This window comes from Tachyglossus aculeatus, chromosome 16, assembly GCF_015852505.1.
Source record: "Tachyglossus aculeatus isolate mTacAcu1 chromosome 16, mTacAcu1.pri, whole genome shotgun sequence".
Classification (NCBI taxonomy): Eukaryota; Metazoa; Chordata; class Mammalia; order Monotremata; family Tachyglossidae; genus Tachyglossus; species Tachyglossus aculeatus.
Genome location: NC_052081.1, coordinates 47,310,778 through 47,337,917, shown reverse-complemented (window position 1 = coordinate 47,337,917; position 27,140 = coordinate 47,310,778). Strand labels below are relative to the sequence as shown.

At 50.0% G+C, this 27,140-nt stretch overlaps 1 protein-coding gene across 1 annotated transcript in view; it reads right to left on the bottom strand.

Moving 5' to 3' along the window:
- Positions 1 to 27,140, bottom strand: part of MACO1 (macoilin 1) — a 65,189-nt gene that overhangs the window by 24,702 nt on the left and 13,347 nt on the right. The window contains exons 2-6 of the mRNA XM_038758180.1: positions 14,037 to 14,178; positions 12,751 to 12,877; positions 9,503 to 9,626; positions 7,079 to 7,257; positions 2,826 to 3,327 (exon numbers count right to left, since the gene is read on the bottom strand). Of these exons, the coding sequence (XP_038614108.1) occupies positions 2,826 to 3,327; positions 7,079 to 7,257; positions 9,503 to 9,626; positions 12,751 to 12,877; positions 14,037 to 14,178 (1,074 nt within the window). The remainder of the gene's footprint in view (positions 1 to 2,825; positions 3,328 to 7,078; positions 7,258 to 9,502; positions 9,627 to 12,750; positions 12,878 to 14,036; positions 14,179 to 27,140) is intronic.

The window sequence follows — 27,140 nt, the reverse complement described above, 5'->3', positions numbered from 1 at the left end:
ACAAGCAGATCAGGATGGATGCAGTCCCTGTCCCGCATGGGGTTCTGCACACAGTAAGCGCTCAATAAATACGATTGAATGAATGAATTTGTTAAGTGCTTACTCTGTGCCCAGCACCGTACTGAGCGCCGAAGTAGATACAAGCAGATCAGGATGGATGCAGTCCCTGTCCCGCATGGGGTTCTGCACACAGTAAGCGCTCAATAAATACGACTGAATGAATGAATTTGTTAAGTGCTTACTCTGTGCCAAGCACCGTACTGAGCGCTGAAGTAGATACAAGCAGATCAGGATGGATGCATCATCAATCATCATCAATCGTATTTATTGAGCGCTTACTGTGTGCAGAGCACTGTACTAAGCGCTTGGGAAGTACAAATTGGCAACATACAGAGACAGTCCCTACCCAACAGTGGGCTCACAGTCTAAAAGGGATGCAGTCCCTGTCCCTCACGGGGTTCTGCACACAGTAAGCGCCCAATAAATACGATTGAATGAATGAGTTTGTTAAGTGCTTACTCTGTGCCCAGCACCGTACTGAGCGCCGAAGTAGATACAAGCAGATCAGGATGAATGCAGTCCCTGTCCCGCACGGGGTTCACTGCCTCCATCCCCATTTTCCGGACGCTGTAACCAAGGCCTGGAGAAGTAAAGTGACTTGCCCGGGGTCACCCACCAGACAAGCGGTGACGCCGGGATTAGAACCCAGGTCCTTCTGATTCCCAGGCCCGAGACCTATCCGTCCTTCCTCGTTCCAGGGTGCCACCCCGACTCGGGCGGGCGCAGATCACAAGCCCGTCCGGATGACACACAATTACACCGAAGTTGACGGGAACTCTTGTTTCCTTGAGACCACACCGACAGGTTTTCCCGGGGGATGTGACCAGAGGCCCTTCTTCCACTCATTCCATCAATCAATCGTATTTATTGAGCGCTTACTATGTGCAGAGCACTGTACTAAGCGCTTGGGAAGTACAAATTGGCAACATATAGAGACAGTCCCTACCCAACAGTGGGCTCACAGTCATTCATCTTTACTGAGCGCTTACCGCGTGCATAGCACTGTACTAAGCGCTTGTCTTCCCGCGCGGCTCCCGGAGAGGCATGGCAGTGACGGACGGATGCCACCCCTCAATCCCCAAGGCTGAGGGAGGGGGTTCCCCAGTCCCCAAGCCCCCACCCCGCCACCAGAAACGAGGAAGAGGAGAGAGTCGTTCGAGGAGCAACACGTCATTGTGGCTACAGCCTGGGCCTGGGAATCAGAAGGTCATGGGTTCGAATCCTGGCTCTGCCGTGTGACCTTGGGCAAGTCACTTCACTGTGTCTCAGTCACCTCATCTGTAAAATGGCGATTAAGACCGTGAGCCCCACGTGGGACAACCCTGATTACCTTGTATCCCCCCCCCCAGAGCGCTTAGAACAGCGCTGGGCCCATAGTAAGCACTTAAATACCAACATTATTATTATTTTTATTATTATTTTAGACTGTGAGCCCACTGTTGGGTAAGGACTGTCTCTATATGTTGCCAATTTGTACTTCCCAAGCGCTTAGGACAGTGCTCTGCACATAGTAAGCGCTCAATAAATACGATGGATGATGATGATGATGATTACTATTATCTCTTCGCCTCAGTTCCCTCATCTGTAAAACGGGGATTAAGATGGGGGGCCTTGTGTGGGACAGGGACTGCGTCCAACCCGATTAGCTTGTATCCACCCCAGTGCTTAGTACGGTGCCCGGCACATAGTAAATGCTTAATAACAATACCATTATTATTATTACTATTATCTCTTGGCCTCAGTTCCCTCATCCGTGAAACAGAGATTAAGATGGGGAGCCTTGTGTGGGACAGGGACTGTGTCCAACCCGATTAGCTAGTATCCACCCCAGTGTTTAGTACGGTGCCCGGCACATAGTAAGTGCTTAATAATAATACCATTATTATTATTACTATTACCTCTTGGCCTCAGTTCCCTCATCCGTAAAACGGGGATTAAGAGGGGGAGCCTTGTGTGGAACAGGGACTGCGTCCAACCCGATTAGCTTGTTATCCACCCCAGTGCTTAGTACGGTGCCCGGCACATAGTAAGCCCTTAATAATAACACCATTATTATTATTACTATTATCTCTTGGCCTCAGTTCCCTCAACCGTAAAATGGGGATTAAGATGGGGGGCCTTGTGCGGGACAGGGACTGCGTCCAACCCGATTGGCTTGTTATCCACCCCAGTGCTTAGTACAGTGCCTGGCACATAGTAAGCGCTTAATAATAATACCATTATTATTATTACTATTATCTCTTGGCCTCAGTTCCCTCATCCGTAAAACGGGGATTAAGAGGGGGAGCCTTGTGTGGGACAGGGACTGCGTCCAACCCGATTGGCTTGTTATCCACCCCAGTGCTTAGTACGGTGCCCGGAACATAGTAAGCGCTTAATAATAATAAGCAGCGAGAAGAATAATAATAAGCGAGAAGCAGCGTGGCTCAGTGGAAAGAGCACAGGCTCGGGAGTCAGAGGTCATGGGTTTGAATCCCGGCTCTGCCAACTGTCAGCTGTGTGACTTCGAGCAAGTCACTTAACTTCTCTCTGCTTCAGTTACCTCATCTGTAAAATGGGGATTAAGACTGTGAGCCCGCCGTGGGGCAACCTGATCACCTTGTAATCTCCCCAGCACTTAGAACAGTGCTTTGCCCATAGTAAGCGCTTAATAAATGCCATGATGATGATGATGATGATGATAATACCATTATCATTATTACTATTATTACTGTCCCGGCGCGCCCATTTCCCCGAGCCGGAGGGCATCCCCATGCCCAACTCACCTCACCAGGGCGTCTGGTTTGCCCAGCTGGTTGTTCGGGATACAGTTTTCCATTAAGTCCTTGTGCGTGGTCGGGCTCTTCCCGGTGCACTTCTGTTTCTTCTCGTTCTTCCCGGACGAGGAGGACGGGATGCTGCCATTGGCGGCACTGTGCCCCCGGGGGGACGAATTCCCCGCCCCGCTGGCATTTTTGTAGTTTTTGGACGAGGCACTGCATGAGTCCTCCTTCAAGAGGTTTTCGGTGCTCCCGACCAGATCGTTATTCAATCTTTTACTGTTGATGTGGTTTTCCATATATTCGATTTCTTGGATTTTAGAGTCTACGGGCTGCAAAATATTGTTATTTATCCCAAGGTTGTGCTTTTTCGCCTCCTTGTCCCTCTCCTTCCCCTTGTCTCTGTATTCCAGCTCCGGCAATGTCGTGGACAATTTTTTCCCGGAAGGAATGCCTCCGTTGTGGTGTAGAAGTAGTGAGGAATCCACGTCGGGCAATCCTTTGGCAGCTGCGGGTCCAAAGACAGAGAGAGAGAGAGAGAGAGAGACAGAGGACGGGAGAGAGAGAATGAGAGAAAGAGAGAGAAAAGGGGGGATAGAGAGAGAGGGAGAGAGAGAGAGAGATCGGAAGACAAATAAAACGAGAGAGGCAGGTAGCAAGGATTATTTTAAGTTACAAAATCCCCAGACCAGGGTGATTCAGCAACCTCCATTATCTATCATTTATTTAGGCAACTCACTGAACGCCTAGAGCAGCAGAAGGGAGAAACACTTTAAGCTAGCATTGGAAACCAGATCCAAATCGATTTGTGAGGGTGTCTCCTTGGGGAGCCATTCCCATTCAGGGAGAGGGGGAACGGCAGAACCCTCGAATTCCGGACCTCCGAGTCAAAATCCGGACCCGAGGACAAAAGCGGGCAGCTGTGAGCCCACTGTCTTTTAGACTGTGAGCCCACTGTTGGGTAGGGACTGTCTCTATATGTTGCCAATTTGTACTTCCCAAGCGCTTAGTACAGTGCTCTGCACACAGTAAGCGCTCAATAAATACGACTGATGATGATGATGTTGGGTAGGGACCGTCTCTATATGTTGCCGGCTTGTACTTCCCAAGCGCTTAGTCCAGTGCTCTGCACACAGTAAGCGCTCAATAAATACGACTGATTGATCGATCGATCTTCGGAAATGGGAAAAACGCCCGTGCGGCCCAGAGGAGAGGAAGAGCCCATCGGGCCGCCGGAGCTGTGACGCGCGGCTCCGCTTGAGTTCTAGGGATTAACAGTACGGAACAACCGCGGGAGCGATGCCGGTCTGAAAAGATTTCCATCCCCTCCGCACCGGACCGGCAGCCGAGGTAACGCAGGGGATTAACCGCGGCCCGCCTTCTGGAGGCTTGAAGTCCTTTGTGGGACAACCTGATCACCTTGTAACCTCCCCAGCGCTTAAAACAGTGCTTGGCACATAGTAAGTGCTTAACAAATACCATCGTTATCATCAAATCCCGGCTCCGCCACTTGTCAGCTGTGTGACTTTGGGCAAGTCACTTAACTTCTCTGTGCCTCAGTTCCCTCATCTGTAAAATGGGGATGAAGACTGTGAGCCCCACGTGGGACAACCTCATCACCTTGTATCCCCCCAGCACTTAGAACAGTGCTTTGCACATAGTAAGCGCTTAATAAATGCCATTATTATTATTATTATTATTATTATTATTCTGCCCTAGCCCGGCCGGCTGTTTACCCTGGCCACACCGGCCCAGCTGGCTCTTTCCAGGTCGACTCACCTCCGAGAACCGAGGCCGCGCCCCTGGGAGGGCCGGGAGACCGGCTCTGTTTCTCTGGCGCCGGGCACTTGCCAGGGAGGTGCGTGCTGCCACCATTTTTTTTTTAAAATGCTATTTGCTATATGTTTGTACATATTTTTTTACTCTATTTTATTTGTACATATCTATTCTATCTATTTTATTTTGTTAGTATGTTTGGTTTTGTTCTCTGTCTCCCCCTTTTAGACTGTGAGCCCACTGGTGGGGAGGGACTGTCTCTATATGTTGCCAATTTGTACTTCCCAAGCGCTTAGTACAGTGCTCTGCACATAGTAAGCGCTCAATAAATACGATTGATGATGATGACGATTTGCTGAGCACTTTCTACGTGCCAAACACTGTACTAAAAGCCCTGGGGTAGATACAGGCTAACGAAGGCCCACATGAGGCTCACATTCTAAGTAGGAGGGGGCACAGGTATTGAATCCCCATTTTACAGTTGAGGGAACTGAGGCACAGAAAAGTAAAGTGACTTGCCTGAGGTCGCACAGCAAGCGTCAGAGCTGGGATTAGAACCCAGGTCCTCTGACTTCCCGGGCTCGAGCTCTTTCTACTAGGCCAGGGTACGTCTCTGTTCTGGCACCATGGGTGACGATGGGAACGACTTGGGAACGACAGTTTTCCGGGGGGAAGGGGAGGGGACAAACACCTCAGCAATCCGACCCTGATCAATCACAGCAGCAGCGTGACCTATCAATCAATCAATCGTATTTATTGAGCGCTTACTGTGTGCAGAGCACTGTACTAAGCGCTTGGGAAGTACAAGTTGGCAACATATAGAGACAGTCCCTACCCAACAGTGGGCTCACAGTCTAAAAGAAGACCCCAGGCCCGGGAGTCAGAGGTCATGGGTTCTCATCCCGGCTCAGCCACTTGCCAGCTGTGTGACCTTGGGCATGTCACTTCACTTCTCTGGGCCTCAGTTCCCTCATCTGCAAAATGGGGATTCAATACCCGTGCCCCCTCCTTCTTAGAATGTGGGCTTCATGTGGGCCTTCATTATCCTGTACCTACTTCAGTGCTTAGTACAGTGCTTGGCACATAGAAAGCACTTAGATGATATTAATAACGATGGCATTTATTAAGCGTTTACTACGTGCTAAGCATCATCATCATCATCAATCGTATTTATTGAGCGCTTACTGTGTGCAGAGCACTGTACTAAGCGCTTGGGAAGTACAAATTGGCAACATATAGAGACAGTCCCTGCCCAACAGTGGGCTCACAGTCTAAAAGTGGGAGAAAAATAATGGCATTTGTTAAGCGCTTACTATGTGCAAAGCACTGTTCTAAGCGCTGTGGGGATATAACATGATCAGGTTGTCCCACGTGGGGCTCACAGTCAATCCCCATTTTACAGATGAGGTAACTGAGGCTCAGAGAAGTTAAGTGACTTGCCCAAGGTCACACAGCAGACATGTGGGGGAGCCGGGATTCGAACCCACGACCTCTGACTCCAAAGCCCAGGCTCTCTCCACTGAGCCACGCTGCTTCTCCAAGCACTAAGTGCTGGGGAGGTTACAAGGTGATCAGGTTGTCCCATGGGGGGGCTCACAGTCTTCATCCCCATTTTACAGATGAGGTCACTGAGGCCCAGAGAAGGGAAGTGACTTACTCAAAGTCACACAGCTGACAACTGGCGGAGCCGGGATTTGAACCCCTGACCGCTGACTCCAAAGCCCAGGCTCTTTCCACTGAGCCACACTCCTTCTCCATTCTTCTTCTCTGATACCATTATTATTCCATCATTATACCATTAGACACCATTATTACTATTACCCACGTCCTGTCTCCGGCCGGGAACGCCCTCCCTCCTCAAATCCTACTGAAAATGGCTCTCCACGCCCCCCTTCCAAGCCTGAGAGCAGCATGGCTCAGTGGAAAGAGCGTGGGCTTGGGAGGCAGAGGTCATGGGTTCGAATCCCACCTCCCCCACATGTCTGCTGTGTGACCTTGGGCAAGTCACTTCACTTCTCTGTGCCTCAGTTCCCTCATCTGTAAAATGGGGATTAAGACTGTGAGCCCCACATGGGACAACCTCATCTTGTGTTCCCCGCAGCGCTTAGAACAGTGCTTTGCACATAGTAAGCGCTTAACAAATACCAACATTATTATTATTATTATTATCTCCTCCCAGAGGTCCTCCCAGATTAATCCCCTCCTCTCCTCTTCTCCCACTCCCTTCTGCATCGCCCTGACTTGCTCCCTTTCTCTTCCCCCTCCCACAAGACATACATCCATCACGGTCATTGATTTATTTTTATTGCTGTCTCCCCCGCTCAAACCACAAGCTCATTGTGGGCAGGGAATGTGTCTGTTGTGCCGTCCTCTCCCAAGTGCTGAGTTCAGTGCTCTGCGCGCGGTAAGCGCTCAAAAAATACGACTGGATGACTAAGTCGTTATTCCCTTTCGGGCTGGAGGTTCCGGGGAGGGAGACCTACCTTCTTCTGCCTCCCTTTCTTGCCTCTGCAGCATCTGTTGCTCTGGAGGGAGTGCTTGCTGGAGGAGCTGCATGTAGAATTCATTCTCCTTCTGCACCTCTTTTTGTTTTCTCAACCGCATCTTGTAGCTGACGTAACTCTTGAAGCCGAAGCCCAAGGTCACCACGGGGTACCCAATACTAGGAGGAAGGCAGGATCAGTTAACGGGGATGAGGTTAGTATCGTTTTGGTTTTTTATTTCCCCGCGCGAGAGAAAGAGAAAGACAGACACACACACACACACACAGAGCACCGGCTTTCGGGCGGAGGAGGACAGTGCTGGAGATCACGGGCGAGGTCATGGGTTCTAAACCCGGCTCCGCTACTTGTCTGCTGGGCGACCTTGGGCAAGGCACTTCACCAGCGTGGCTCAGCGGAAAGAGCCCGGGCTCTGGAGCCAGAGGTCATGCGTTCAAACCCCGGCTCTGCCGACTGTCCGCTGCGTGACTTTGGGCAAGTCACTTCACTTCTCTGGGCCTCAGTTCCCTCATCTGTAAAATGGGGATTAAGACTGGGAGCCCCCTGTGGGGCAACCCGATCACCTTGTAAACTTCCCAGCGCTTAGAACAGGGCTTTGCACATAGTAAGCGCTTAATAAATGCCATCATTATTGTTATTATTCTCTGGGCCTCAGTTACCTCATCTGGAAAATGGGGATTTCACTCATTCAATCGAATTTATTGATCGCTTACTAGGTACTAGGTGCTTGGAAAATACAATTCAACAATAAAGACAATCCCCGCCCGTAACAGGCTCACAGTCTAGAAGGGGGGAGACAGGCATCAAAACAATGCCCTCCCTCCACACATTCGCCAAGCTAGCTCTCTTCCTCCCTTCAAAGCCCTACTGAGAGCTCACCTCCTCCAGGAGGCCTTCCCACACTGAGCCTCCTCTTTCCTCTCCCCCTCCCCATCTCCCCGCCTTACCTCCTTCCCCTCCCCACAGCACCTGTATATGTTTGTACAGATTCATTACTCTTTTATTACTCTTTATTCATTACTCTTTTATTTTACTTGTACCTATCTATTCTATTTATTTTATTTTGTTAGTATGTTTGGTTTTGTTCTCTGTCTCCCCCTTCTAGACTGTGAACCCACTGTTGGGTAGGGACTGTCTCTATTTGTTGCCAGCTTGTACTTCCCAAGCGCTTAGTACAGTGCTCTGCACACAGTAAGCGTTCAATAAATACGATTGATTGATTGATTTTATTTTACTTGTACATATTTACTACTCTATTAATTTTATTTTGTTAGTATGTTTGGTTTTGTTGTCTGTCTCCCCCTTCTAGACTGTGAGCCCGCTGTTGGTTAGGGACCGTCTCTATATGTTGCCAACTTGTTCTTCCCAAGCGCTTGGTACAGTGCTCTGCACATAGTAAGCTCTCAATAAACACGACTGAATGAATGAATGAGTATTATTCTTCTTCTCTGGGCCTCAGTTCCCTCATCTGTAAAATGGGGATTAAAGCTGTGGACCCCATGTGGCACAGGGATTGCGTCCAACCTGATTATCTTGGATCTACCCCAGTGCTTAGTACAGTGCCTGGTCCATAGTAAGTGCTTAAATACCACACTTATTATTATTATAGACTAGACTGTGAGCCCACTGTTGGGTAGGGACCGTCTCTAGATGTTGCCAACTTGTACTTCCCAAGCGCTTGGTACAGTGCTCTGCACACAGTAAGCGCTCAATAAATACGACTGAATGAGTGAATGAGCATTATTATTCTTCTCTGGGCCTCAGTTCCCTCATCTGTAAAATGGGGATTAAAGCTGTGAACCCCATGTGGCACAGGGATTGCGTCCAACCTGATTATCTTGTATCTACTCCAGTGCTAGTACAGTGCCTGGTCCATAGTAAGTGCTTAAGGAACACCGTAAAAAAAAATACAATAAAATTTAAAAAAAAAACAGAGGAAAAAAGGAGAAAGTGCTCCACCCCCAAGATGCTTCCATCATCATCATCATCATCAATCGTATTTATTGAGCGCTTACTATGTGCAGAGCACTGTACTAAGCTCTTGGGAAGTACAAGTTGGCAACATCTAGAGACGGTCCCTACCCAACAGTGGGCTCACAGTCTAAAAGGGGGAGACAGAGAACAAAACCAAACATACTAACAAAATAAAATAAATAGAATAGATATGTACAAATAAAATAAATAAATAAATATATAGAGTAATAAATATGTACAAACATATATACATATATACAGGTAGACTTCCACCCCTCCCTCCCGCCTGTCTGCCCCCCGATACTCTGCTTTCCCCTCCCGCACCCCCCGGGTGCTCCTCTCCGTCCTCACCTCCCTCCTCCCCGCCGTCCACGGATCTAATACCAGCCCAGCCGGGGCCGGGCGGCTCCAACGCCGCGGAGCCAGTCTTACCAGTGAGCAGCGAAGGGCCGACAGAGGTCCACGTGAAAGTTTTTGAGGTCTTTAAATCGGATCGCCGCCTCAATGTACACAAAGAGTATCCACAGCGATACCGTGGGGAGGCACACTCCCCTTTCTGTGGAAAAAGAAAGCCGGAAACGAGCATCGGTAACACCGAAACGGCCTCCCCGCTCCCCACAGCTCCCTAATTTATTTCTATTCATGCCCTTCTCCCCCGCTCTAGACTGGAAGCTCGCGCGTCCGTTCCACTGTACCATCCCAAGCACTTAAGAGAGCGCTCTGCACAGAGTCAGCACTTGATAAATACCAATGATGGGCTGATCGCTAAGGCACCGCCTCCAACGGGGTAATTTTCACCCCGGAGACCGAACGCCCCTCCGTTACCGAGCGGTTCGGTGTCGTGGCCTTCTCAGGGATGAATTGGGATGGGAGAGAAGGAGGCTAAGCCCATGGGATGTGATGGCCCAGCTCCCACTTTATGTGAGGGCGGGGAGGGTGTGGGCACCTCAGGAGGCGAAGGAGAAGATGTCACAAGGTCGGGGGGCAGGGAAGCCAACACTGCCTGAGCAGTCCTTCCCCAAGACAGGCCGGTGGGAAGTCCGAACAGAGGGGAGGAAATCCTCACTCTGGGAAGGCCAAGGAAGGAAAGGGAGGATGCCGGCAGGGAGCCCACCTAAAGGAAGTGGGGATTAACTTTGGCCTCCCCGGGAGCCTGGGAAGATTTCCTTTCTGTTGTCCCGAACCGGGGCGGACTGTCCTCAGTGCGCCCTGACCGCGTCGCGCCGCTGGGTTTTCCCCAACAGGGAGCTTCAGTCGCCTCCTCCAGGAGGCCTTCCCAGACTGAGCCCCTTCCTTCCTCCCCTCTCCATCCCCCTCATCTTACCTCCTTCACTTCCCCACTGCACCTGTATATATGTATATATGTTTGTACATATTTATTACTCTATTTATTTATTTTACATGTACATATCTATTCTATTTATTTTATTTTGTTAGTATGTTTGGTTTTGTTCTCTGTCTCCCCCTTTTAGACTGTGAGCCCACTGTTGGGTAGGGACTGTCTCTATATGTCGCCAACTTGGACTTCCCAAGAGCTTAGTACAGTGCTCTGCACATAGTAAGCGCTCAATAAATACGATTGATTGATTTCAGTATCACGGCCGACAGGCAACAGACGCTTCACGAGCCGAGATGAGCGGCCCTCCCGAGGGGAACTGTTGCCAAAATTGAGCTGAGAAGTCCCATCTTGGGGAGAGGGATGGCACTTTCCTGGCTGCCGGACTGCAAAACCATGAACCGTCCCCCCTGCTCCGAGAAAAACTTTAACCTCGCTCACTTATACCGTGGTTATACCTGAAGCCCCTCACGTCTCTTCTGCTGGCACATGTTTGCCCTAGTCCGGGGAGGATTCCCCAGAGTAGCCCCCGTCCCGTCCCACTGAAAACTCATTTCCCAGTGAGCCTCCCAACCCATTTTTTGTATTTCCTAAGCGCTTACTCTGTGCCAGACACTCTACTAAGCGCTGGGATAAATACAAGGTAATCGGACTGGACACAATCCCTGTCCCACACTGGGCTCACGGTCTTCATCCCTGTTTTATAGATGAGGAAACTGAGGCCCAGAGAAGTGAAGTAAGTTGCCCAAGGCCACAGAGCAGAAAAGTGGCAAGCAGCGTGGCTCAGTGGCAAGAGCCCGGGCTTTGAAGTCAGAGGTCATGGGTTCAAATCCCGGCTCCGCCAGTTGTCAGCTGGGTGACTCTGGGCAAGTCACTTCACTTCTCTGGGCCTCAGTGACCTCACCTGTAAAATGAGCATTAAGACCGTGAAACCCCCCCGTGGGACAACCTGATCACCTTGTAATCTCCCCGGTGCTTAGAACAGTGCTTGGCACGTAGTAAGCCCTTCTAGACTGTGAGCCCACTGTTGGGTAGGGACCGTCTCTATATGTTGCCAACTTGTACTTCCCAAGCGCTTAGTCCAGTGCTCCGCACACAGTAAGCGCTCAATAAATACAATTGAATGAATAGTAAGCGCTTAATAAATGCCATCATTATTATTTTTCTCTTCTAGACTATGAGCCCGTTGTTGGGTAGGGACCATCTCTACATGTTGCCACCTTGTACTTCCCAAGCGCTTAGTACAGCGCTCTGCACACAGTAAGCGCTCAATAAATACGACTGAATGAATGAAAGCGGCAGAGCCGGAATCAGAACCCAGGTCCTTCTGACTCCCAGGAACCAGGCTCGATCCTGTATATGCGTTTGTACATATTTATTACTCTATTTATTTTACTTGTACATATCTGTTCTATTTATTTTATTTTGTTAGTATGTTTGGTTTTGTTCTCTGTCTCCCCCTTTTAGACTGTGAGCCCACTGTTGGGTAGGGACTGTATATGTTGCCAACTTGGACTTCCCAAGCGCTTAGTACAGTGCTCTGCACACAGTAAGCGCTCAATAAATACAACTGATTGATTGATCCACAAGGTCACGCCGCTTCTGTCCTTCTCCATTCCTCCAGCTACCCTCTGAGGGTGGAGCGGGGTTGGGGAGGGGCCCCTCTGTCAGTGGCGGGATGGGGTGGTGTGGGGAGCACGGCCCCTCAGCCCCTCAGTGACTTTGGGTGGTCCCGAGAAAGGGGTGCAGAGCGCTCCCCTCCCAACCAGAAGTGGGGCAGCCGCGCCATCCGCTTCCGAGCCCCGCGGGCGGGAGGCCCCAACGGTGTTGGCCTTTCGCGGCGGGGGGCGGGAAGCGGCCAAGGCGCTCTAGACTGGAAGCTCGTTGTGGGAAGGGACTGTTTCCACCAACTCAGAGCGCTTAGTACAGTGCTCCGCACGCAGTAAGCGCTCAGTAAAAACCACCGGTCGGCTGGCCTTTGGGAAGACCCAGCTCGGACCGCTCGGGGAGTAACCGGGCCGAAGTCGGCATCCCTTCCTTGCAGGCCGCCAACACGGACGTCGGCTGCCGTTTTAGAATCGCCCTCCCGCCCCTTCATCCTCCCCGTGATCGGACCCCGAGGGGCAAGGGGACTTTGAAGGATGGAAAGTCGCCGCCGAAAACCAGGACAAAAGTCTCAGAGACGGGTCAAAGGCTCGGAAAGGATCCAACCACATCTGCAGTTGGCGGTCCTTCGTGGGATGGGCGGGAGAGGGGCGCCCAGGCCTCGGACTCTGTCGGATCCCCACTGCCGCTCGGGAGAGGACCGCGATTCGATTTCGCCCACGGCTCCGGGAAGACCCACCTGTATGCCAAACGTACTGAACCCACACGTACGTGCTGGCCGCGAAAAAAAGCCATTGTATCGGGATGAACAGCAGACATATTATGTTCGACGTGAAGGCGACACACACGAAGAATACCGAGAAGGCCTAGGAGGGAGAGGGGAGACAAAAGAGATCGTAGACGCTGAGCGACGCCCGCGTGACTCGAAGGGGGCCTTTTCCGGGGTTCCCCCCAGCACCCCAGAGGTGGCTCCTAACCGGCCGACCCCGGTTCCCGCCACCACACGTTTCGTTTGGCCGGAAGGCCGGCGCGGGGTGTTTTTTCCCCACGTGGGCCTGGGCCCGGCGTCGGACGCCAAAACCTTTGTTCAAACATTCATCATCATCAATCGTATTTATTGAGCGCTTACTATGTGCAGGGCACTGTACTAAGCGCTTGGGAAGTACAACCAAGTGAGGGGAAAGGACGTAGAACAGGCCACTGGCCACGGGGCTGGGTTCCTAGGGAGCCCCAGCCTGGCCTAATGATAAAGACCAGAAGGGGTCTGTTGATCCCACCCTGACGTGAGGACAAAGGGAATATCAGCAAGAACCGGTGGATGGGGGTTGGCGGGAAGGGGCTTGCCAATCCCGCCTTGAGGTGAGGCCGATGGGAATGCTGAGTACTTCTAGACTGTGATCCCACTGTGGGGTGGATTGTCTCTATATGTTGCCAACTTGTACTTCCCAAGCGCTTAGTACAGTGCTCTGCACACAGGAAGCGCTCAGTAAATACGACTGATTGATACTGAAAAGAACCTGGGTGGATGGGGGGTTGGAAGGGGAAAGGGAGAGGAAGATTCAGCCAATTCCCACCCCAACCTTCGATCCTGCCCAGTGGGGAGGGAGGGATTGGGTGTCCCGGTGGGGCCAAGGGAGGGCTAGCGGGCTAGCAAATCACCTCCTCGCCCACAGCCCCGTTTAGGCCTTGTCTTGCTAGCTCGTACTAAAGTGCTTAGTACAGTGCGTTGCACATAGTAAGCACTAGTAAATACAACTGAATGAACAGCTGGTCCCCGAAAACTTTCCCGATTGGCCCCTGGAGATCTTCCTAGAATAACCATCATTCCCCAACCTCCCAAAACACAAACACACTCACACACACTCTCTCTCTCACCCCCCCCACCCCCACCAACCTCCTTGGGAATTAATGCTTGGCTCACATTTCCACCAACTCTGTTACACTGTACCCTCCCAAGCATTTGGTAGAGCCCTCTGTCCGCAGTAAGCGCTCAATAAATACCACTGGTGGACTGATTGTACATACCAGGCCCTGGTATCTGAAGGAATCATAGACGCTCCTGATGAAAAGCCAGAATGGCCACAGGTATTCAAATCTGAATTCCAGGACAAAATCTGCCAGCAATACAAGGGCCCACACTACGAGGAATTTCAGGTACAGGAACGTACTGTTAAAGAAAAACAAAATGCACGGGGTTAATTCAATGCCACTTACCGGTAGAAAGCACGACGCCCATCTGGAATTTCATGTCGGTCTGCCCCACTCACAGGGATTGGGTAAGTGTACTGTGCTCTCCCAAGCGCTCAATTTACAGTGCTCGTTCAACAGTAAAACGCCTAGTCAATACCACTGATTGACAGGAACCAAGACAGAGGGGCAGGACACATGTGATAAAAATAGTAATAATAATAATTGTGGCGTTTGTTAAGCGCTTACTACGTGCCAGGCACTGTACTAAGCGCAGGGGGTGGATACAAGCCAATAGGGTTGGACACAGTCCCTGTCTCAGGTGGAGCTCCCATTCTCAATCCCCATTTTCCGGGTGAGGCAACTGAGGCCCAGAGAAGTGAAGTGGCTTGCCCAATGTCAAACAGCAGACAAGTGGTGAAGTCGGGATTAGAACCCATGACCTCCTGACTCCCAAGCCCACGTTCTATCCATTATGCCATGCTGCTTCTCCTATAAAAAGGGTGAAGGTTGGTGGGAGGTGGGGGGGAAAGCTGGAAAATCAATCAATCAATCAATCAATCATATTTATTGAGCGCTTACTATGTGCAGAGCACTGTACTAAGCGCTTGGGAAGTACAAATTGGCAACATATAGAGACAGTCCCTACCCAACATTGGGCTCACAGTCTAAAAGGGGGAGACAGAGAAAAAAAAAACCAAACATACTAACAAAATAAAATAGAATAGATATGTACAAGTAAAATAAATAAATAAATAAATAGAGTAATAAATATGTACAAACATATATACATATATACAGGTCAATACCAATAATGGAAAACTGAGAATGGTACCACATTTCCCAACGAAATGCGGTTTTTAATATTTTTTTTTCATTCCAAGCTCCAATAAGACAAGTCTGCTGCTCTACTGTGCTTATTATGGCATTTATAATATGGCAATAGGAATAAATACTAATACTATTATTTATTCAGAATTTATCATGGGCTAAGAGTTGGGTTAGACACAAGATGGATCCGCCACGACCCCCGTCCCCCGCAGAGCTCGCAATCGGAGGGGGGAGGGAGAACAGATCATTTGACAGTCTCGCGCTTCCTCCGACCCGTGCTAATCTCCTTCGCCAGACTGTAAGCTCCTTGAGGGGAGGGATCATGCCTAACGCACTGGACTCTCCAGTTATTGGACTCACCCTTTTTTCCCCCCCTCCTTCAGCCCACATTTGTAATTTAGTCATTTACCTCGATGTCCGCCTCCCCCTCAAGACCGTAAGCTCGTGTCGATCAACTCCGTTATATCATCCTCTCCCAAGCGCTTAGTACAGTGCTCTGCTCACGGTAACGCGCTCGATGAATAATAATAATAATGGCATTTATTAAGTGCTTACTATGTGCAAAGCACTGTTCTAAGCGCTGGGGAGGTTACAAGGTGATCAGGTTGTCCCACGGGGGGCTCACAGTCTTAACCCCCGTTTTACAGATGAGGCCCACAGAAGCGAAGTGACTTGCCCAAAGTCACACAGCTGACAATTGGCGGAGCCGGGATTTGAACCCATGACCTCCGACTCCAAAGCCTGTGCTCATTCCAGTGAGCCACGCTGCCCCGATCGATCTCAAGGGTTTAGTCCAGCGTGCCGCACGAAACACTCACACGGTAAATCAATCAATCGCGTTTATCGAGCGCTTGCAATGTGAAGAGCACTGTACTAAGCGCTTGGGAGAGTTCCATTCATTCAATCGCATTTATTGAGCGCTTACTGTGTGCAGAGCACTGTGCTAAGCGCTTGGGAAGTACAAGTTGGCAACACGTCGAGACGGTCCCTACCCCACAAGGGGCTCGCAAAACAGAATTAGAAGCTTAAATAGCCGACTGGCGGAGTCACTGACAGAAGCCCGGCCAAGCGAGTGGATTCTTCTCCCGACGGTCAAATGGAGCCAGACAAAAGCTCCCACTGTCTGTGGGAGAAAAGTATTCCCCTAATCAGCCATTTACAATTAAAGGGATGGGGAAAGGCAAAAAATCAGAGAAAAAAGGAGAGATGTCTGCGCTGCCTTGGCCCTCGCTGACCACACGTCCATTACAGCAAGCCGCTTCCCCATTAAAGCGCTTTAATTCTGCCCCTAGTTGAGCCCTCCTGGCTTCCGTGTTCCTCCGGGATCCTACCGAGTCACGGCCCGGACCCCCCAGCTCCGCCGGGAGGGGAGAGTCCGGCGGGCGGGATTGGCATTCCGGCATCCCAAAAGGGCTCCTGAAGGGCGGAAGAGAGGGCCAGGCCGGAGATTCATTCATTCATTCATCCAACCTTTGAACAAGATGCTCCCATGAACTCCAACTCTAAATTTAGGGAAACACTGAATTAGGCTTCAGGGTCTCAGATGAGGTCACTGAGGCTCTGAGAAGTGAAGAGACTTGCCCAAGGTCACACAGCAGACGTGCAGCGGAGCTGGGATTCGAACCCACGACCTGGGCTCTTTCCACTGAGCCACGCTGCTTCTCTAGGCAGCGGTAAGACTGTTCATTCATTCAATCGTATTTATTGAGCGTTTACCGTGTGCAGAGCACTGTACTAAGCGCTTGGGAAGTACAAGCTGGCAATGGTATAGGGACCATCTCTATATGTTGCCAACTTCCAAGCGCTTAGTCCATGCTCTGCACACAGTAAGCGCTCAATAAATACGACTGAATGAATGAACAGTCTTACCGCTGCCTAGAGAAGCAGCGTGGCTCAGTGGAAAGAGCCCGGGTCGTGGGTTCGAATCCTGACTCCGCTGCACGTCTGCTGTGTGACCGTGGGCAAGTCCCTTCACTTCTCAGAGCCTCAGTGACCTCATCTGAGAGCCTGAAGCCTAATTCAGTGTTTCCCTAAATTTAGAGTTGGAGTTCATGGGAGCATCTTGTTCAAAGGTTGGAGTCAACAAACATCTATTTATTTCTTTAGTTTACTTGTACATATCTAGTCTATTTATTTTATTTTGTTAATATGTTTTGTTCTCTGTCTCCCCCTTCTAGACTGTGAGCCCACTGTTGGGTAGGAACCGTCTCTATATGTTGCCAACTTGTGCTTCCCAAGCGCTTAGTCCAGTGCTCTGCACACAGTAAGCGCTCAATAAAGGCAATTGATTGATTGATTGACTGATCTGGAAAATGGGGATGATGACTGTGAGCCCCGCGCGGGACAACCTGATCACTTTGTATCCCCCCAGCGCTTAGAACAGTGGTTTGCACATAGTAAGCGCTTAACAAATGCCATTATTATTATTATTATTACAAGTTGGCAACATATAGAGACGGTCCCTACCCCACAGCGGGCTCACAGTCTAGAAGGGGGGGAGATGCCCGTGGAATCCAGATCCCTGCGGCGTCTCCGTGGCCTCGAGCGCTCCAAGGTTGCGGAAGAGCTGGGACCCTGCGTTCACCACACAAGCGGTGTGGCCTAGCGGATAGAGCCCGGGCCTGGGAGTGAGAGGACCTGGGTTCTAGTCCTGGCCCCGCCACTTGGCCACTGCGTGGTCTTGGGCACGTTGGAGAGTTTTACGACCGATTCGCCTGTATCCACCCCAACGCTTAGTACAGCACTGGCCTGGCACCTAGTAAGCACTTAAGAAGCAGCACGGTGCAGTGGATATTTCCCGGGCCCGGGAATCAGAAAGCCATGGGCTCTAATCCCAGCTCCGCCACTTGTCTGCTGTGTGACCTTGGGCAAGTCACTTTACTTCTCTGTGTCTCAGTCACCTCATCTGGAAAATGGGGATTGAGACCACGAGCGACAGGGGTCCAAACCGATTTGCCTGTATCCACCCCAGTGCTTAGTACAGTGTCTGGCACAGAGTAAGCGCTTAAGAAATGCCATTATTATTATTATTATTATTACTGTAATTATCACAGTTATTATATCATCATTGAGTTACTTCATTACTCTGAGTCTCGGTTCCCTCATTTGCGAAATTGGGGATTCAATCCCAATTCTCCCTCCTGCTTGGGCTGTGAATCCCAATTGGGACCTGATGATCTTCTATTAATTTCATCTGTAAAATGGGGATTAAAGCTGGGAGCCCCATGTGGGGCATGGACTGGGTCCAACCCAATTAGCTCATATCTATTGTACATATCATATTGTACTTCCTAAGCGCTTAGTACAGTGCTCTGCACACAGTAAGTGCTCAATAAATACGGTTGATGATGATGATCCACCCCAGCGCTTATAGTTCAGTTCCTGGCACACAGTAAGCACTTAAATACCATAAAAAAACCACACAACGGTCTGGAAATCCAAAAGGAAAAAAAAAACCAACTTTCACGTAACAATGTTGCCCCCAACAATACGTTTTCACACACATACACCCCTTCCCCATCTCTCCGCTCCTCAGCCGACAGAAAACCGCAGCGGGCCCCTTGAAAACTCCCGGCTCCGGTTGACCCTTCGGATTTTTCAAGTACTTCTCCGTGCCAATAATAGATACGTTCCAAAGTCTGAACCCAGGGGCAGGCTGGCGAGGCCTTTTAATAGCACGCTACTATTTTGGGCGGCAGCGAGACGCAGATAATGGCATTTGCCGTTTTCGGGCTCGCCGGCCGCGATGAAGAACCGTGAGGGGCTGGGGGGAAACAGGAGAAGACTCACCCGTTCCCTCTGCCCCTTAACATCCCGATATTTCCCCCTTCGGATTAACAGGAGGAAAGGGGCGAACTCCATTCACTGCTACCTCTGTTCCCCAAAAAGCAGTAAGAAGCAGCGGGGCTTGGTGGCTAGAGCACGGGCCTGGGTGTAAGAACAATAATAATAATGATGATGGCATTTGTTAAGCGCTTACTATGTGCAAAGCACTGTTCTAAGCGCTGGGGGGATACAAGGTGATCAGGTTGTTCCACGCGGGGCTCACAGTCTTAACCCCCATTTTGCAGATGAGGTAACTGAGGCTCAGAGAAGTGAAGTGACTTGCCCAAGGTCACACAGCAGACATGTGTGCTTCTCTGTCTCCCCCCTTTTAGACTGTGAGCCCACTGTTGGGTAGGGACTGTCTCTATATGTTGCCAACTTGTACTTCCCAAGCGCTTAGTACAGTGCTCTGCACACAGTAAGCGCTCAATGAATACGACTGATGATGATGATGATGTGGTGGAGCCGGGATTCAAACCCATGATCAGACTCGAAAGCCCGTGCTCTTTCCACTAAGCCACACTGCTTCTCAATAAATACCAGAGATAAATACCACTGATGGATTGATTTGGGGTCTTATCAGTCAAGGGGAAACCTGTTACATTAAAAATTATTACAGGCACTGTACTAAGCGCTGGGGTAAATAACAAGCAAATCGGGTGGGTTCTGATCCCGGCTCCGCCACGTGTCTGCTGTGTGACTGTGGGCAAGTCACTTCACTCCTCTGTGCCTCAGTTTCCTCATCTGTAAAATGGTGATTAAGATTGTGCGTCCTGTGTGGGACAAGGGACTGTGTCCAACCTGATTACCTTGTATCTACCTCTGCACTTCAGACAGCCCTTGTGAGCTTGTTGTGGGAAGGGAATGTGGCTGTTTATTGTTGAACTGTCCTCTCCCAAGCGCTCAGTATAGTGCACTGCACACGGTAAGCACTCAATAAATACGACTGAACGGATGAACAAGTACCATAATTATTATTAATAAGCCAGGTTTCAGGGTCCCCCTCTGTCAGCGTGACTCGGGGCAGGGGAGGACCCCCCTGGAGCCCATCGCCGCTCCCCGACGCTTAATCTTTTCCTGCTGCAGGTGGGCAGCCACCTTGTACTTCCCAAGCGCTTAGTACAGTGCTCTGCACACAGTAAGCGCTCAATAAATACGATTGATTGATCGATTGATTGGGCAGCCTTCTTTGGGGAAAAAGGAATAGGGCTGCACCTCACCTGGGCGCCTTTTTCGGGGTCGGCCCTCTCCCCATCCCTGAATCGCCCACTGGACTCCCGAGTCCTCGCTGGCTTGAGGCCCGGCTGCTTCTTCCTCCACCGGGCCCAGACCCCGCCAGCTAAAAGCGCTTAGTACAGTGCTCTGCACACAGTAAGCGCTCAATAAATCCGATTGATGATGATGCCCACCGGGCCTCGCCTGCTGCCCGCACATGCCCTATCTCTCCGTCGCTTGCTCTCCCGGGGGGGGGTACTCTGTGACTTCTGCCCCTTCAGCCGCGCCCCCTCCCCTTCCCTGAAACTGGAAACCCGCTAACGGTCCCGGGCTCCCGGCTTCCATTTCCTTGAGGCCGGTCCAAAATCCCGGGCCGGGACACAATTCCCATTTAGGCTGTGGTAAATTCATCCGATCGTACTGATCGGGCGCTTACTGGGTGCACAGCACTGCATTTAGCACATGGGAGAATACAACAAAAAAGAGAAACATTCCCAACTTACAGATCGACCAGGGAGCTGTATAATCAATCAATCAATCAATCGTATTTATTGAGCGCTTACTGTGTGCAGAGCACTGTACTAAGCGCTTGGGAAGTCCAAGTTGGCAACATATAGAGACAGTCCCTACCCAACAGTGGGCTCACAGTCTAAAAGGGGGAGAGTGTATAGGCACGGAGGAGCAGCGAGCAGTGAGAAGCAGCATAGTTGAATGGTTAGAGCCCAGGGCTGGGAGTCCAAAGGACCTGGGTTCTAATCCCGGCCTTGCCACCTGTCTGCTGTGGGACCTTGGGCAAGTCACTTCACTTCTCTGGGCCTCAGTGACCTCACCTGAATAATGGGGATGAAGACTGTGAGCCCCATGTGGGACAGGGATTGGGGCCAATTTATTTGGCTTGTATAATAATAATTACGGTACTTGTCACTTCTCTGGGCCTCAGTTACCTCATCTGAATAATGGGGATGAAGACTGTGAGCCCCATGTGGGACAGGGATTGGGTCCAATTTGTCTGGCTTGTTTAATAATAATTATGGTACTTGTTAAGCCCTGATTATGAGCCATACACCGTTGTAAGCACTGGGATGTCAATAATAACTCCCTCTGGGAGTTCAGGTCAGGGGGAGGACAGAGACTGTGCGTTTGTTATGGGCAGGGAATGTGTCTGCTGATTTTTCCATTGAACTCTCCCAAGCGCTTAGGACATAGCTCTGCACAAAGTAAGCGTTCGATAAATAGGACTGAATGAATGAATGAGAGAGCCGAGACTGAGGAACAGTGAGGAGGTGGCGTCGGAACAGCAAAGTTTGTCAACCCTTTTATAGTAGGAAACGGATCCCTGTCCTTATGGAATTTATAATCTACAAAGGCAGGAAAGAGAGAGACATCAAAGCACCTAGTACAGTGCTCTACACAGGGTAAGCGCTCAATAAATACCACTGACGGACAGGAGGAGGAAGAAGGGAAAGGGGGTTTTGATTATTTTGAAAAACTACAGTCCCCTCCCTCCATCCGGAGAGGTCAGATTTCCCCACTGCCCCCTCATTTCAGACAGCCAAAGGTCAGAATGCTTAAAATACTAATAATGATGGCATTTATTAAGCACTTACTATGTGCTTACTATGTGTTCTAAGCGCTGGGGAGGTTACAAGGTGATCAGGTTGTCCCGCTGGGGGCTCTCGGTCTTAATCCCCATTTTACAGACGAGGTAACTGAGGCACAGAGAAGTTAAGTGGCCAGACCAGAGAGACAGAAAAGAGGGACGGAAGGGAAATTTACCTTTGAGGTCTTAAGCCCAACAAGGAGGCTGGGACTCATGAAGGAGGAGGAGGACCTTGTTGAAGACAAAAATCTGTGGAAACTCTGATCCCCTGAACCAGAGAAAGGAGAGTAAATGAAATGCTGAACACTTCCCAGAGGTGAAGTGGTACTTTGTGAATGGCGATCCAAAGTAATAATAATAATAATAATAATGATGGCATTTATTAAGCGCTTACTATGTACAAAGCACTGTTCTAAGCGCTGGGGAGGTTACAAGATGATCAGGTTGTCCCACGGGGGGGCTCCCGGTCTTAATCCCCATTTTACAGATGAGGGAACTGAGGCACAGAGAAGTGAAGTGACTTGCCCAAAGTCACCCAGCTGACAAGTGGCGGAGCTGGGATTTGAACCCCTGACCTCTGACTCCAAAGCCCGGGCTCTTTCCACTGAGCCCCGCTGCTTCCAAAGTACTGCGGGTTTCCCTCGCTTTATAAGAATTCCAGATTCCTGTTTTGGACTCCATCCTCGAAAAGAAGCTAAGCAAAATCCAAGTTTAAAGGCTGGAGCCGGAAAACGTACGGAATTTTTCCGGACATGTCGGTGAGGGGTTTTTCCTAGGACACGTCCCCCTTCGCTGTACTTTGAAAGACTCACTTATGACGTTTAGCTCTGTTAGGAAGTCTGATCTCACCCTCCGGACTCTGCTGACATGAAACTATTAAGAACGACAACAATGGTACTTATTTAGCACCTTTTCTGCGCCAAGCACTGTATTAAGCGCTGGGGTAGATACACGACAGTGGCATAAGCCCACTGTTGGGCAGGGACTCTCTCTATATGTTGCCAATTTGTACTTCCCAAGCGCTTAGTACAGTGCTCTGCACACAGTAAGCGCTCAATAAATACGATTGATGATGATGATGATAGGTCACAGTCTCTGTCCCACACACAAACTAAAAGACCAGGCATCTTCTCTCTCCATTGCGCGGATGGGGAAACTGAGGCCCAGAGAGGTGGGGGGTTAAGTTCAAATCCTGGCTCCACCAATTGTCAGCTGTGTGACCTTGGGAAAGTCATTTCACTTCTCTGGGCCTCAGTTACCTCATCTGTAAAATGGGGAGTCAGACTGTGAGCCCCCCGTTGGACAATCCTGATTACCTTGTAACTGCCCCAGCGCTTAGAACAGTGCTTTGCACATAGTAAGTGCTCAATAAATGCCATTATTATTATTATTATTATTATTATTATTATGTGACTTGTCCAAGGGGACCCGGAAGGCCAGCGACAGAGCCAGAATCTGGGTCTCCTCTACACTGTTCGCTCATTGTAGGCAGGGAATGTGTCCGTTGTATTGCATTGTATTCTCCCAAGCGCTCAGTACAGTGCTCGCCACACAGTAAGTGCTCAATAAATACGACTGACTGGGGATTCAATACCTGCTCTCCCTCCCACTCAGCCTGGGAGCCCCATGTGGGGCAGGGACCGAGTTCAACCTGATGATCTCATACATACCCCAGCGCTTAGTACACTCCTCGGCATGCAGTAAGCGCTTAAATACCACCGATATTTTTAGTAAGAGGGAGTAACTGGAAAGCTCGCAAAGCTGACTGGTGAAATCTTCCTCCCAAGCAGCGTGGCTCAGTGGATAGAGCCCGGGCTTTGGAGTCAGAGGTCGTGGGTTCAAATCCCGGCTCCGCCACTTGTCAGCTGGGTGACTTTGGGCAAGTCACTTCACTTCTCTGGGCCTCAGTTCCCTCATCTGTAAAATGGGGATGAAGACTGGGAGCCCCACGTGGGACAACCTGATCACCTTGTATCCTCCCCAGCGCTTAGAACAGTGCTTTGCACATAGTAAGCGTTTAACAAATGCCATTATTATTATTATTATTATTATTATTATTATTAATCCAGCGTTCTGCACCCAAGCTCCTTTTCTAGTCTGTAAACTCGTTGTGGGCAGGGACTGCGTCTCTAATACTGTCCTCTCCCAAGCGCTCAGTACAGTGCTCTGCACACACTAGACGCTCAATAAGTAGAGAAGCAGCGTGGCTCAGTGGAAAAGAGCCCAGGCTTTGGAGTCAGAGGTCGTGGGTTCAAATCCCGGCTCCGCCACTTGTCAGCTGTGTGACTTTGGGCAAGTCACTTCCCTGGGCCTCAGTTCCCTCATCTGTAAAATGGGGATGAAGACTGTGAGCCCCACGTGGGACAACCTGATTACCTTGTATCTACCCCAGCGCTTAGAACAGTGCTTTGCACATAGTAAGCGCTTAACAAATGCTATTATTATTATTATTATTATTATTAACAAATGTCATTATTATTATTATTATTATTATTATTATTATTATTATTATTATTATTAATCCAGCGTTCAGCACCCAAGCTCCTTTTCTAGTCTGTAAACTCGTTGTGGGCAGGGACTGCGCCTCTACTACTGTCCTCTCCCAAGCGCTCTGCACATACTAGACGTTCATTAAGTACCACTGATTGATAGTAAGCACTTGCTAAATACCACCGATTGATTAGGCACCGGGATGATAGGAAAGGAGTGAAATCATTGATAAAGCAGGAGGCTTTTAGGCTAGTAATCTGGAACAGATTTGCTATTTCTGTCACGGTTCCCTCCGTCCAACGGCTAAACAGAGAACCAATGCCAAACTGCGGGGACTATTTATTTCAACAAGAAGATTCATACGTGCCGAGGGGAGAGGGAGGGGGAAAAATAGTCCGCGCCGAAAATCACGCCGGAGACGCTTTGGCAAAAAGAAACGCACACACCTCACCGTGGGACAGACTTTCACCCCTAAAATGCGGAAAACACAAAATCCGGTGCTGAGGGAAGATGCACACAGTAAGCGCTCAATAAGTACGATTGATGATGATGAGTCGCTGGGAGCTTCAGCGGAAATATAATAATTGTGGTATCTGTCAGACGCTTACAACGCGGTAGGCCCTATACTGAGCGCTGGGGTGGATGCGAGCAAGTCGGGTGGACCAAAGGTGATCTTTTAGACTGTGAGCCCACTGTGGGGTAGGGACTGTCTCTATATGTTGCCAACTTGTACTTCCCAAGCACTTAGTACAGTGCTCCGCACGCAGTAAGCGCTCAATAAATACGACTGATTGATTGACACAACCTCGATCCCCATTTTACGGATGAGGGAACCGAGACCCAGACAGCTGAAGTGACATGCCGAGGGTCCCGCAGCAGATCATAATGATAACAACGATGGTATTTGTTAAGCGCTTACTATGTGCAAAGCACTGTTCTAAGCGCTGGGGGGATACAAGGTGATCAGGTGGTCCCACGGGGGGGCTCACAGTCTTCATCCCCATTTTACAGGTGAGGGAACTGAGGCACAGAGAAGTTAAGGGACTTGCCCAAAGTCACACAGCTGATAACCAAGCCACTGCCTAATCTCTCTCCCGCTAAGACTGTGCAGCGGGGCTCAGTGGAAAGAGCCCGGGCTTTGGAGTCAGAGGTCACGGGTTCAAATCCAGGCTCCGCCAACTCTCAGCTGTGTGACTTTGGGCAAGTCACTTCTCTTCTCTGGGCCTCAGTGACCTCATCTGGAAAATGGGGATTAAGACTGTGAGCCCCCCGTGGGACAACTCTGATCACCTTGTATTCCCCCCCCCCCCCGCCAGTGCTTAAAACAGTGTTTGGCACATAGTAAGCGCTTAACAATCAATCAATCAATCGTATTTATTGAGCGCTTACTGTGTGCAGAGCACTGTACTAAGCGCTTGGGAAGTACAAGTTGGCAACATATAGAGACAGTCCCTACCCAACAGTGGGCTCACAGTCTTGAAGGGGGAGACAGAGAACAAAACCAAACATATTAACAAAATAAAATAAATAGAATAGATATGTACAAGTAAAATAAATAGAGTAATAAATCTGTACAAACATATATCCATATATACAGGTGCTGTGGGGAAGGGAAGGAGGTAAGACGGGGATGGAGGGGGGACGAGGGGGAGAGGAAGGAGGGGGCTCAGTCTGGGAAGGCCTCCTGGAGGAGGTGAGCTCTCAGTAGGGCCTTGAAGGGAAATACAAATACCACCATTAGTATTAGTATTAATAACAGTAATAATAATAATAATAATAGCGGTATTTGTTAAGCATGTACTATGTGCCAGGCACTGTACTAAGCGCTGGGGTGGATAACTGTAAGTCAGGCTGGACACAGTCCCTGTTCCACATGGGGCTCACGGTCTTAATCTCCATTTTACAGATGAGGCCCAGAGAAGAAGAAGAATAATGATTGCCGTGGAATTTGTTAAGCGCTTAGTAGGTGCCAAGCACTTTTGCAATTGCTGGGATAGATACGAGGTAACTGGGCTGGACGCAGTCCCCGTCTCACACGGGCTCACGGTCTGCATCCCCCTTTTCCAGACGAGGGAACTGAGGCACAGAGAAGTGACTTGACTGGCCCAGGGTCACAAAGCCGACAAGCGGCGGAGCTCGGATTTCCGCCTCCCGGGCCTGTGCTCATCCCGTTAGACTGCTGCTTCCCTGAGAAGTGAAGTGACTTGCCCAAGGTCACACGCCAGACAAGTGGCGGAGCCGGAATTAAAACCCAGGTCCTTCCGACTCCCACGCCCGGGCTCTTTCCACCAGGTCACGCTGCTTCTCACTCATGCGCTGATCTACAGATGATTTCTCTGTAGTAATGTCTGTCTTCCCGACTAGAGCGTAAGCTCCTTGTGGGCAGGGAGCCTGCTTATCGATTCCATTCCACTGCCCCCTCCCAAGCGCTAAGCACGGGGGCTCGGTCCCCAGGAAGTGCTCGATAAGTACCCGGACTCAAGACCACTTGCCCTTAAAAATCAATCCAAGAATAATAATAATAATAATAGTATTTATTAAGCACTTAATACGTGCAAAGCACTGTTCTAAGCGCTGGGGAGGTGACAAGGTGATCAGGTTGTCCCACGTGGGGCTCACAATCTTCATCCCCATTTTCCAGATGAGGGAACTGAGGCCCAGAGAAGTGAAGTGACTTGCCCAAAGTCACACAGCTGGCAACTGGTGAGACTGTGAGCCCACTGTTGGGTAGGGACTGTCTCTATATGTTGCCAATTTGTACTTCCCAAGCGCTTAGTACAGTGCTCTGCACATAGTAAGCGCTCAATAAATACGATTGATGATGATGATGATGACCTCCGACTCCAAAGCCCGGGCTCTTTCCACTGAGCCCCGCCGCTTCTCTTCTGCTTCGCAAGAATGCAGACTTAAGAAGACAAAAAGGACAAAAGGGCAAAACCACGGGGGAGAAGGCCACCCCCTGCTTCTCATTTTCCATCCCG